We start from the raw sequence: 12,844 nt of genomic DNA on the forward strand, positions 1-12,844 counted from the left end.
CATAAGACAATTCCTTGGAACAGCCAGAAGGAACTGACCCTGCCAATAACTTAATTTCAGAATTCTGGTGGTACTTTGTTATGGCAGCCCTAGGAAACAAATACACTCATCAAAATATTCATTTTGGCTTCCCGCACTAATCCAGAGATACGGTCATTAATTACCAAATGCAACAGCTCTATTTCACTCCTCATCATCTTTTTTCTCAATAACACTTGACAGTATCAAGAATTTCTGCCTTGGGGCGCCTGAGACGCTCAGTGGGTTAAAGCCTCTGCCTTCAGCTCAGGTCATGATCCCAGGGTCCTGGGACTGAGCCCCACATTGGGCTCTCTGCTCAGCAGGGAGCCTGCTTCCTCCTCTCTCTCTCTGCCTGCCTCTCTGCCTACTTGTGACCTCTGTCTTTCAAATAAATAAATAAAAAAAAAAAAAAAAGAATTTCTGCCTTAAAACCCTTTGTTCCGTGAACCTTTTACTCTTTCTTCTACTTACTCTCTTCAGGCAACTCTTTCTCCACCTCTTTGGTTTTTTCCATATTCTATCTTTGATGTTCCCCTAAGGTTTTGTCCTCATTCCTCCTCAATACTTTATATTCTACCTGAGTGAATTCTTCTATTCCTGGGACTCCAAATGCTACCATCATGTTCATGAACCCAAACTCTATGCCTATAGCTCCTAACCCTATCTAACCCTGAGTTTCATATTCTTTCATGAGGTTGCTTACCAGACATTTCCATTGAAATATCCGCTGGCACTCCAAACTCTACCTTATAATCAGACCAATTTTCTAACAGTCCAACATGCCCAAAAATGAAAATCTTATTTTTTCCCTTCACCACCAATAACAAAACCATTCCCCATTCCTGACTGCCCAGACTGAGCTGACTGTGTTCCCTTCTGTGCACCAGACTTCTCTGTGGAGATAAGACAGGACCAAGCAATGCAATACTCTAAGCATCCCTAAAAAGAACATACTAATAACAATATACAGTTGACTTGAACAGTGAGGGGTTACGGGCATTGACCTTCCACATAGGCAAAAGTTTACATATAACTTTTTTATTTTTTAAGATTTATTTATTTGAGAGAGAGAGAGAGAGAATGAGAGCGAGCGAGCGAGAGCCCATGAGAAGGGGTAGGGTCACAGGGAGAAGCAGACTCCTTGCCAAGCAGGGAGCCTGATGAGGGATTCGATCCCAGGACTCCAAGATCATGACCTGAGCCAAAGGCAGTTGCTTAACCAATGGACCACCCAGGCACCCCACATATAACTTTAGGCCCCCCAAAAACTTAACTACTAAAAACCTACTTTTGACTGGAAGCCTTACCAATTAACAGTCAATTAAAGCATATTTTGTATGTTATATGTGTTATATACTGTATTCTTACAAGCTAGAGGGAAAAAAATGTTCATAAAATCATAAAAGTAAATACATTTACAGTACTATATTTATTTTTTTTAAAAATCTGTGTATAGGACACCTGGGTGGTTTAGTCAATTAAGCACCTGCCTTGGGCTCAGGTCATGATCCCAGCGTCCTGGGACTGAGCCCATATAGGGCTCCCTGCTTCAGTGGGTAGCCTGCTTCTCCCTCTGCTACCACTCCCCCTGCTTATGCACTCACTCTCTTTCTCTCTCCCCATCATCTCTAACAAATAAAATAAAAATCTTCAAAAAAAAAATCTGTGTATAAGTGAACCCACACAGTTCAAATTCCTGTTGTTCAACGGTCAGTTGTATATCCCCAAATCTGGGAATTAGCAGAAGAAATGTTTTTCACTCACCTGTGTAACAAGAGGACAGTTTCCCTAGTATAAGCTCCCACTCAGAGTCTACAGTCAGACTAAATACCAACTCAGCCATTTATGGGGGACAATGAGAAAAACAGAAAAAGTGGGAAACAGATCCTTCTAATGAATGTCCAGTGATCTTCCAGTTGCCTTCTTAATTTAATGCAGCTTAAATTCTTTCATTTTTTAACATGCTCCTAGGTCCTCCCTTGGCAAACTATAGTGTCCTAGAAAGAAATTTTCCCCATCTTTCTGTATTGCATATAAGGCAGTTCCTACCTCACTGTCAGCTCCCAAGACATTGATTTGTTCCAACTTGTAGGTCCAATATCTGGCTTCCTCCTCTGGGATATCTACCATGAAAAAGAAGAAACTAAATTACTAGGTTGTTAATTTAATCATGGCTCAATAATTCTTTATTCTATCAAATAATCAAAGTTAGAAAGTGATGGACTAATCTTACTGGTAGGCTTGGTTCTTGCCATGAACTTCATCTTGAATCTTCACAAAAAAACAAAATAAGGTACTATTATTCCCATTAGATCAGAGGACTTAATATTGTTAAAATGTCAACACTGTCCAGCATGATCTATATATTGAATGCAATTGCTATCAAAATCTCAATGATGTTTCTTTGCAGACAGAAACCCCCATTCTATGGATAAAGAAGATGTGGTATATGTAAACACACACACACAGACACACACATACACACTGGAATATTATTCAGCCATCAAAGGAATGAAATCTTGCCACCTGGGTACCTCAGATGGTTAAGCATCCAACTCTCGGTGTTGGCTCAGGCCATGAGCCATCTCAGCGCCATGAGATCAAGCCCCTTGTTGCGCTCCACGCTCAGTGCAGAGTCCGCTTGAGACTCTCTTTCCCTCTCTCTCTCAAATAAATAAATATTTTTTAAAAAATTTTTTAAAGATTTTATTTATTGGGGCGTCTGGGTGGCTCAGTCAGTTAAGCATCTGCTATCAGCTTGGATCATGATATCAGGGTCCTGGGATCGAGCCCTACATAGGGCTCCTTGCTCAGCAGGGAGCCTGCTTCTCCCTCTCCTCTGCCCTTCCCCAGCTCATGCTCTCTCTCTCATAAATTTAGAAAAAAAAAAAAAAAAAGATTTTTTAAAAAATTTATTTGACAGAGAGAGAGACAGCAAGAGTAGGAACACAAACAGGAGAAGCGGGAAAGGGAGAAGCAGGAGGAGCGGAAAAGGGAGAAGCAGGCTCCCCGCTGAGCAGGGAGCCTAATGTGGGGCTTTATCCCAGGACCGCAGGACCGGAGGCAAAAGGCAAACACTTAATGACTTGAGCCACCCATATGTCCCTAAAAATTTTTTTGAAAATAAATGAAACACAGGGTGCCTGGGTGGCTCAGTGGGTTAAGCCTCTGCCTTCGGCTCAGGTCATGATCTCAGGGTCCTGGGATCAAGCCCCGCATCAGGCTCTCTGCTCAGCGGGGAGCCTGCTTCCCCCTCTCTCCCTGCCTGACTCTCTGCCTACTTGTGATCTTTCTCTCTGTCAAATGAATAAAATGTTTAAAAAAAAAAGTAACAGACAAAAGTTAAAAAAAAAATAAAAAGAAACATATCAACACGTAAAAAAACATCTCTAGTTGATGACGTTGTAAGAAATTTTCATGTTCTTTTTGCATACCTGTATTTTCTGAACTTTCAACATAATAAAAAAATCATGTTACTATTTTTAAAAGATAATGGTATATAACTGAATAGAATATTTCACAGGTTTCTGAATTATCCAAAAGAAAATTCCATTGCCAAAATATGGCAAACTGTAAGCTAAAATTCTTCCCTTAGAAAGACCCTTTATTAAGCCTTTTTAGTTTTCTAAAAGATTTACTTATTTATTTTAGAGATAGAGCCAGTGCATACATGCAAGCGGGAGGAGGGACAGAGGGGCAGACAGAGAAGCAAATTCCCCACTGAGCAGGGAGCCCTACTTGGGGCTCTATCTCATGACCCTGAGACCATGACCTGAGCAGAAAACAAGAGTTGGAGCCTTAACTGACTGAGCCACCTAAGCACCTCCCTTTCTTTTTTTTAATTAATTAATTTATTTATTTTTTATGGCACCTCCCTTTCTTTAGTCTTTTTTTTTTTTAAAGATTTTATTTATTTATTTGAAAGACAGAAATTACAAGTAGGCGGAGAGGCAGGCAGAGAGAGAGAGGAGGAAGCAGGCTCCCTGCTGAGCAGAGAGCCCGATGCGGGGCTCAATCCCAGGACCCTGGGATCATGACCTGAGTGGAAGGCAGAGGCTTTAACCCACTGAGCCACCCAGCGCCCCTCTTAAGTCTTTTAAAACGGTATCCCCCAGGGGCGCCTGGGTGGCTCAGTGGGTTAAGCCGCTGCCTTCGGCTCAGGTCATGATCTCAGGGTTCTGGGATCGAGTCCCGCGTCTGGCTCTCTGCTCAGCAGGGAGCCTGCTTCCCTCTCTCTCTCTCTCTGCCTGCCTCTCTGTCTACTTGTGATCTCTCTCTGTCAAATAAATAAATAAAAAATCTTTAAAAAAAAAACAAACAAAAAAAAAAAAAAAACGGTATCCCCCAAAACGCGAAAGGGTAAAAAAAATAAAACTGAATGCCAAATGTGGTTATCATAGAGGCACAAGCTTGGCACATTCACGTTCACTTATCTGAGGTTTTACCTTAACATTTATTCAAAAACCCATTTATCAGACACCTATTATGTGCCAAGCAACTCAAAAGATACCAAAATAAAGTACACAAGAGCCCTCATGAAACTCAGATCTAGACAGAAATGTATAGTGCCACCAACGACACAATGTAAGTGATGCAGTGTTTAAAGAGAGGAATGTCTTTTTAAAATGCCTTGGTGTGGGGGCGCCTGGCTGGTTCAGTCTGTGGAGCATATGACTCTTGATCTCACGGTCGTGAATTCAAAAGCCCCATGTTAAGCATGAAGCCTACTTAAAATAAAAACAAATAAGTAAAATAAAATGCAATGAGGGATGGACTGACAGTGTGAGGAGCTCCACAGATCCACTCTTTAGCAAAACTGTATATATACAAAAAAACTATTTTTGCCATGATCATGTATTTTCCGCTTTTATTAAAAATTATTTTTATTTTTCATTTAAATTCAATTTAGTTAACATAGAGTATATTATTAATTTCAGGGGTAGAATTTAATGATGCATCAGTTACATATAACACTCAGTGCTCATTACATCAAGTACCCTCCTTAATGCCCATCACCTAATTACCCCATCTCCCGACCCACCATCCTCCAGTAACCCTCAGTTTATTTTCTAGAGTTAAGAGTCTCTTACAGTTTGCCTCCCTCTGTTTTTATTTTATTTTTCCTTCCCCTCCCTTATGTTCATCTATTTTGTGTCTTAAATTCCACATATGAGTGAAATCATATGGTATTTGTGTTTTTCTAACTTAAAAATTATTTTTAAATATTTTTCTATTTATTAATGCTACTTCAATGTTTAAACTGACAAATCACAAGGTATACATTCACTTCAAGACAATGAATATTAAATTATCAAAAGAATAAATCTTTGTTCTCTAATAAGCATGTTTTAAGTCATTAAAATAGTCAGAGAAACCTATTGACTTGAAGAGAATGCACTTGTATGGATTCTTTAATGAGTACCATTCTATCGTCTGCACCATTTCTGGGCTAGTGTTATAAGGACTAGAGTAGAAAATGTCAGAATGCCCTCAAAGGAGATAGCTGACAAGACAAAAAATACAGTAATGAGACTAGCAAACAATTGTTAACAATATGATAAAAAGTGTTAAATGGTTTTTAAAGTCCAATTCAATAGACTCACCAAAAGGCAACTCAAATCTTGTATCAAGCAAAATCTTATGAGGAGTCGGGTTTTTCGTTCCACAGATCTCATCATCTTTCATCAATGTCTCTGCCTCCAATGTGGACCACTCCCCAGGCCCTTCCTAGAAAACAGAGATCTAAGATTAAACTTTATTTCTTCATGACTCCCCTTCTCCTATTTTAAGAGTTGGGTGTTTTTTTCTGAATGTCATTGTTGGAGAGCTCCTGGAGACCACTCACATCCTGATAGGCCAACACACCACTGTCACCACTTGTCTCTGCTGCTATGTGGCTTGTTCTCCCTCTTTGGCAGAAGAGCAGCTTACACCATGCTCAGCCCTCTGCAAGCCCACTGAACATAGAATTCTGGAGTACCAAACTCAAAAACCAAACATCTCAATAGATCAATATTTAATCTGCACAACTTTTAATGGCTGTGTCACTTAATATATATTACTACTTCTAATCAGTAAAAAGCTACTAACATTGCTACTTAAAGTAGACCTGAACTGGAGCCACAATAAAAATGAACTGTCCATCTGCCTAGGGGAGGAGAGATAGCTAGAACTAAAAGAATTTAGGAAAGAGAGGCAGACCTTCACTATTCCTACTCCCAGAGAAAGCACATAGTCAATGTTAAAGCCAAACAGGAGTATAATACATTTTTTCCAGGTTCAAAGTAAGTGTGTATGGGAATATGATGCTGAGTTATGTTCTAATCTGATATGGGAAAATGAAGTAGAAAACCACTCTTGGAAATAAGGTACAGAGACAGGGTGAATAACAATTGCTATCCATGGTAATGTCTTAAACTCTGTTAGAGTTACATGTGGAAGATGGAAGACTGAAAGTTCCCTGGCAATTTGTGACTCAAAGAAATAAAGCAGACAATGGGATCCAGGCTGAGGAATTTTAATGGAACCTCTCCCAGGATAGCATCTTAGAGGAGAATGCAGAAACCAGAGGTATCCTAGATCACAAACATACACTTACTCTCCCTCTTCTCTCCTTTTCCCTCTGATCTCTCTGTCTCTCTGTCTCTCTCTCTCTCTCTCCCATATACACAGTACTCAGAGGGGGCTATCTACCCGATATATTCTAAAGAGATGTTCTGGCACCTCTGAGTTCAGTCATAAGACAGAGAGAAAACAAGAGTTAAATAAAATCTATTGAACCTCTGTGTGAGGTTAGGAATAGGCTGGTTGAATGCTCACAAATTAGGAAGGGGGACAGAGCAATCTGAGATGCATGGTGAATATTAGCTGAACGGAGCCAAGACCGGGACAAGCACGGGCTAGAACTGTACCTCCAAATGGGCAATGCATTGACTGACCTCATCCGACTGACGAACAGTCTTCAGTGCAATCCACACGGTCCCCACCATGGTGTCCCAGATCAGTCCTTTGTTCCATACCTCCACACTTAGACCTAGGTCCAGGCGACTAATTTCACTGAAGGAAAAGAAGAAAGCTCTTTAAAGAAAGCCAGATAGGGGTTCCAGGCAGTCTCAGCAGGAAGAGAATATGACTCTTAATATGAGGGTTGTGAGTCTGAGCCCCATGCTGGGTATAGAGATCACTAAAAAAAATAAATAAATAAATTTGAAAAAAAGAAAGAAAGCCAAATAATATGAAATATGTATCTCCTACATCTACATCTCCTGTTTTGCTAAACCTTTTTTTTTTTTTTTTAAAGATTTTATTTATTTATTTGACAGAGAGAGATCACAAGTAGGCAGAGAGGCAGGCAGAGAGAGTGAGAGGGAAGCAGGCTCCCTGCCGAGCAGAGAGCCCGATGCGGGACTCAATCCCAGGACCCTGAGATCATGACCTGAGCCGAAGGCAGCGGCTTAAACCACTGAGCCACCCAGGCGCCCCCTGTTTTGCTAAACCTTGAATACTTTCTCACCAGGATCCTATTGTCAGGGAAAATCAAAATGTCCCAGAATGCTACAACCATTCTTCAGGTTCCTAGAAAACTGTGTAATTATCTATACAAAAATGCCTTTGTCCATCCATCCCCTCTCCTTTGGAACTACAAATATGGTTAGATTAATGCACTTGCGCCAAAAAAAAGGGGGTAAATAATAAGGGCATTATTGCCAGGCCTGCAAGTCTACAATCCTTACCCTTACTAACCACTTTTATATGTTTTATTATTAATAGTAACACTGCCCTCAACTTACACTTACAAACTATACATAGGAAACTTAGGAAAAGGCAAGGCTTCTTTATAAGACTTATGAAAGGGATTCCAAGCAGAAGTAAATGGGCCCCTGAGAAGATCTAATTCTGATGGGAACTTGTGGTCAGAGGTAGGTAAGGAACACTAGAGTATGCCAGTTCACTCCACTCAGCCCCTGGAGAACCCAGTTAAAACAGACACTGTCCCTTCTAAGGGGATAGTGATAAATGCAATGATTATCCTGTAATAACTAGGAAAAAAATTTTTGAAAAGAAATTCCAGAAAGGGCCACTAACCATTAAGTAAAAACGGCATCATACATGGTAGAATATCAGCTTGGAAGGGCCAACTTAAATATAATTATAATTATAGTCTTAAAGGGGAATAAGCAAACACTTATATTATGCTAAAAACATCCTCCAGAAAGCTCCTATTGAAATAGAGAGTTATTTGAAAGGAAATGCAAGAAATGTAAAAAAAAAAAAAAAAAAAAAAAATTCTAGCAGAAAAAGTAGAAAGGTATTCTCAGTGAGACAACTGCTATTCATTACATGAAGTTTCAAGTTTGCAGTTTTCTATTTTTTGCTTTTATGGTGAAAAATTTGTATTTAGATTTAGCCAGTTCGACTCAGTTTAGATGATCCAAATTTTTTTGGAAACATCCAAAGCATTATAGTCGGGAGCCAGTCAAACATATGCCTTCTTCTCTCCTTCAGGCCTGATCAAGGTATTGACCTTGGCCACATCAATATCATAGAGGTACTTCACAGCCTGTTTGAGCTGGTGCTTGTTGGCCTTGACATCCACAATGAACACGTGTGTTGGTGTCTTCTATTTTCTTCATGGTTGACTCAATAGTTAAGGGAACTTGATGATGGCATAGTGATCAAGCTTGTTTCTCCTAAGGGTACTCTTTTGAGGATATTTGGGCTGCTTTCAGAGACACAGATTCTTGGCTCGTTGGAACATAGATGACGTGTGGAACTTCTTTTTTTGTGTGACTGGGGATGCTTTTCAGCTCCGCTTTCTTGGCCTTTAAAGCCTTTGCTTTGGCTTCGGCTTTCGGAGGAGCAGGGGCTTCCTTCTTAGCCTTACGGCATCATCTTGGTAAAAGGGAAGTTCACACTTTAGAGAAAGTTTGGTTTCCCTCTTCTAGTCAGATACATGTTCTCGGGCACTTAGATGGCTCAATCTATTAAGCATCTGCTTTCAGCTCAGGTCATGATCCCACGGTCCTGGGATCGAGCCCCACTTTGGGCTCCCTACTCAACAGTGAGTCTGTTTCTCCCTCTCTCTCTCTGTCCCTCTGCCTTGCTTGTGTGCGCTCTCTCTCTTTCTCTCAAAAAATAAATAATCTTTTTAAAAAAAATACACATTCTCAGAATCACAAGTTTAGGATGTGGTATTAGAGCCAAAGACTTCTCATCAAGTATGTTGAAAACAAGTGAAGCAAAGAAAATTCATCCCTTTTACATAAATACACTAGAACAGAGAATGTACTGAGATTTTTTCATTTAATTAATGTTTCCTCAGCACATAAAATATATATGGTTTGGTATTTTGAGCAAGACACACTATATAGAAAAAAAAAAAAAAAAAAAAGACACACTATATAGGACCTAATTCCTATCTCTAAAACCTTCTAAGCTATCTTGAGAGCTGGTCAAAGCCACAAAGTAAGTGACTAAACCCAGCCAGTAAGCTAAGGTGTTCACTGTGTGGGGAAACTAAGCTTTTGTCACACAGTTTCATTCAACCTAATTAATCAATTAGCATTGGAAAAGACATCTGACAGCCCCAAATCTTTTGAATCTGTAAAAGAAAAATTGGTTGGGGATACATACATAATGTTCCTAAAGCAAGTCCTAAGCAACATACCAAGCCAACAGATGAAAGAAATAGCCAGAGGTCTTTACAGCTTAACTTGGACAGAAAAAAGTTCTTTAGGGAACTCTGGGTAATAAAACTCAATGAGGCCATCTCCTATAAGAAGCTTCTTTACTCATTTGTGTGTGTTCAACAGGCCCGACTTAAAAGAAGTCTGAGAGTTCTGTTTATGCCTCATCCCTAAAGCTCTGGGGAAACTTCTTTTCTCTATTAATTAATCAACAAGTATATATGCATATACATATACAAGATTTGGGGCTAGGCAAATTCACAGTAACTAAAGATGCCCTATTTACCTTTAAATGAATAATCTAGTCCTGGAAATAAGATACAAAAATATTAAAGATAAATAACGAAAAATATAAGAATGACTATTAGATACCACCATATAATACATCAGGAAGAAGGAAAAAGGAGAAAGGGAGACAAGAGACCAGCAATGGAGCTGTCAGTAACAAAAGAACAGGGTAGGAGGAATAAGGAACAGGAGAAGAAAAGAGGAAAATGAAGCTAGTAAAATTCATGTATAACAGAGGACAGAGTAAAATTCACACAACATCTCAAGGTGGGAGATGAAAAAAAAATTCGTATCACAGAGGGATTGAAAGAGGAAGTGCTATGGGAAATTAGAAAATAAACACACAAGAATACAGCTAGTTATGCTGCAGAGAGGCTACAGAAGATTGCTAGGTTTCAAACAATGGGAACAGCTGTAACAGTAAATGATTATTACTGCCAAATGGAAGTCAGAATAAAGTAGAATTGCTGGATTTTATGTGCCAAACAGCCATGGGAAGAGACCTGAATAAACTCTTCATAGCTGACTATGCACTCTACAGGTAAAAAGAAACACACAGTCTCTCTCTCACATCACTGTAACTGAGAAAAGGAATGAACGAGGCTTATAAACTTGAGAGAGAGGCAACTAATGAGAAGTGTGACAACACTGGCCCTCTCTCTTCTTGGAGCCCCAGTTCTCTCTCAGCTTCTTGTTTCTCCTTCTCTCTGTTCATTCCTGTTTAGCCCTCTCTGTCCCACTTAAAATGCTGGTGCCCTTCCAGGCTTTACCCCAGGCCCTGTTCTCAATTTACTTAGCATCTCCCTAAGCTTCCTCATCTACATCTACAGCTCCAACCGACCAAAATATTTCTCCAACCTGACTTCTTTCCCAAGTGCCAGATTCAAGTTCTTAACTAAATCTTCTGTACCTCTCTTCCTATTAGTCCTGTAAGAACCTCAAATATAAGCTCATCCATAACTGATCTTATTGTCCTCTATGCTAATGAGTAATACAATACCTACCCAATCATGCAAGACAAGTCTACCTCCTTAACACCTTCTTTCCATCTTTTTCTATCCCTTTTGCTACTGTCTTATTAACCCAGCTGCTCATAATCTTACCCTTATTTAAAATCTAGTTTCCTAAATGGTACTATAAGAAGTAGTACATTAAAAGCTCAAAGGATTGGAATATATCTACAAGAAATAATCATCCCTATGTGCTTCTGAGGTGCACTACAAAATTTGTAAAGCAATTTCACTTCCATTTCAAAATTCACAGCAATTTTAATATTTTTTCTTGTTTGACACCCTCATGCCTAAGTTCCCAGAAAACAAGCATAACCTTGTAAGAAAAATACACCTATATAGGTGAAGTAACTGGTACTCAGAGAAGTTCAATGATCTGTACAGTCCTTCAAAACGATATTCTATTCTATTCTATATTCTATCTATTTCCCTTTTCAAGAGTAGGGAAAAAATGCCTGAAATTTCAGAGGAATAAAGGGAAATGTCAAGTTTTTAAAGCCAGAGCTTACAATGTACTACATTTTGTGTAATATGTAAGAAATTCTAATAGTTACTCATTTCTATTAATTAGGGGAAGGTAGAACATTTCACTCTATAAAGCAAAGGATTTTAAGCACAGAAATCCCTATCTTCTATAGCAGGTAACCTGGATATACACAAACATATACACATTCTCTCTGTCTCTCTCTTTCTCTCTCTCTCTCACACACACACACGTGTGTGAGCACACATAATACATTCCTTCAAGGAGCCTTCTGAGAATCGAAGCAAGATTCAAATTATGTTTACTTTCATGCTAAGTATATTGTACTATATCTTAATTCTGACCACTGGGAAAAATCTGACCAGGCAGTATATTTACCCACATAAATGAACTGGGAGTTTACTTACATTCATAATTCACATAATGTAGATCAATTACAAACCCAGGAGACAACAAAACTGCAGATTTACTTCACCCCACCATACCCCTCACTTGTTCCTATAACTCTGTAGTTTTCATAAAGAATACTGTAGGCAGCTGCTGCTGCAAAGCACTTACAACATAAAATCTTGTTCCCAAGAAGGTTGATCACCACGAACTGCTACAGTTGTGCTCTTCACATTCTGCACTTTCAGGGTCACATATGTGTTAAATTTATCTTTAAAAAAAATGCAAAAAATGCACAGTGAAGATGTAATACTTAGTGCTCAAATTATTACTCAATCTCACAAAGTCTTTGGAACTGAGTAACCCAAATCAAAGTATTATATGATGGAGAAAAATAAAACTATATATTGTACTATCTGGCATCATTCTAAGCATACAGAGCTGTAAAAGGTTATTAAACACATTCTATTCTCAAAAGAATAAGCTACAGTTTTTCAAATTTTAGAAACACGTATTTGATCCTGTAGACACACATACACACAAATGAAAACAAAGCTTCACGAAATACATGATATGATACATTGATATTTCCTGTTCTAATTTATTAAAACATTAATCATAACCAACTGAATTGATTTTATAGTCAATCTTCAGTTTGAAAAAAAAAATCTAATTGATCTAGTAGAAAAGATAAGATACATAAATTAACAAAATGAGTAAGTACCATAAGAGAAAGAGAAAAAATGATAAAGATTGAAGGAGAGGAAAGGATTATCTCTAGCTGTTGAAAGGGACAAGAATTAAGAAAAAAACCTTCATAAAAGAAAGGGATTCCAAGCTTCATCCATTCAGGCTGGCCTAAAACACAACTTACATAAAAAGCAATACAGGGGCACCTGGGTGACTCAGTCCACTGAGCACCTGACTCTTGGTTTCAGCAGGTCCAATCGAGCTCCCCCCTATCCTCA

General features: G+C 38.9%; 1 protein-coding gene across 6 annotated transcripts in view; it reads right to left on the reverse strand.

The window, feature by feature from the left end:
* Positions 1-12,844, reverse strand: part of UNC13B (unc-13 homolog B) — a 233,197-nt gene that overhangs the window by 158,864 nt on the left and 61,489 nt on the right. For all 6 annotated transcript variants that reach the window (XM_046023716.1, XM_046023717.1, XM_046023719.1 and 3 more), the window contains exons 3-6: positions 12,048-12,147; positions 6,960-7,077; positions 5,625-5,748; positions 2,071-2,144 (exon numbers count right to left, since the gene is read on the reverse strand). In XM_046023716.1, the coding sequence (XP_045879672.1) occupies positions 2,071-2,144; positions 5,625-5,748; positions 6,960-7,077; positions 12,048-12,147 (416 nt within the window). The remainder of the gene's footprint in view (positions 1-2,070; positions 2,145-5,624; positions 5,749-6,959; positions 7,078-12,047; positions 12,148-12,844) is intronic.

This window comes from Meles meles, chromosome 11 (assembly GCF_922984935.1).
Source record: "Meles meles chromosome 11, mMelMel3.1 paternal haplotype, whole genome shotgun sequence".
In the NCBI taxonomy this organism is placed as follows: domain Eukaryota; kingdom Metazoa; phylum Chordata; class Mammalia; order Carnivora; family Mustelidae; genus Meles; species Meles meles.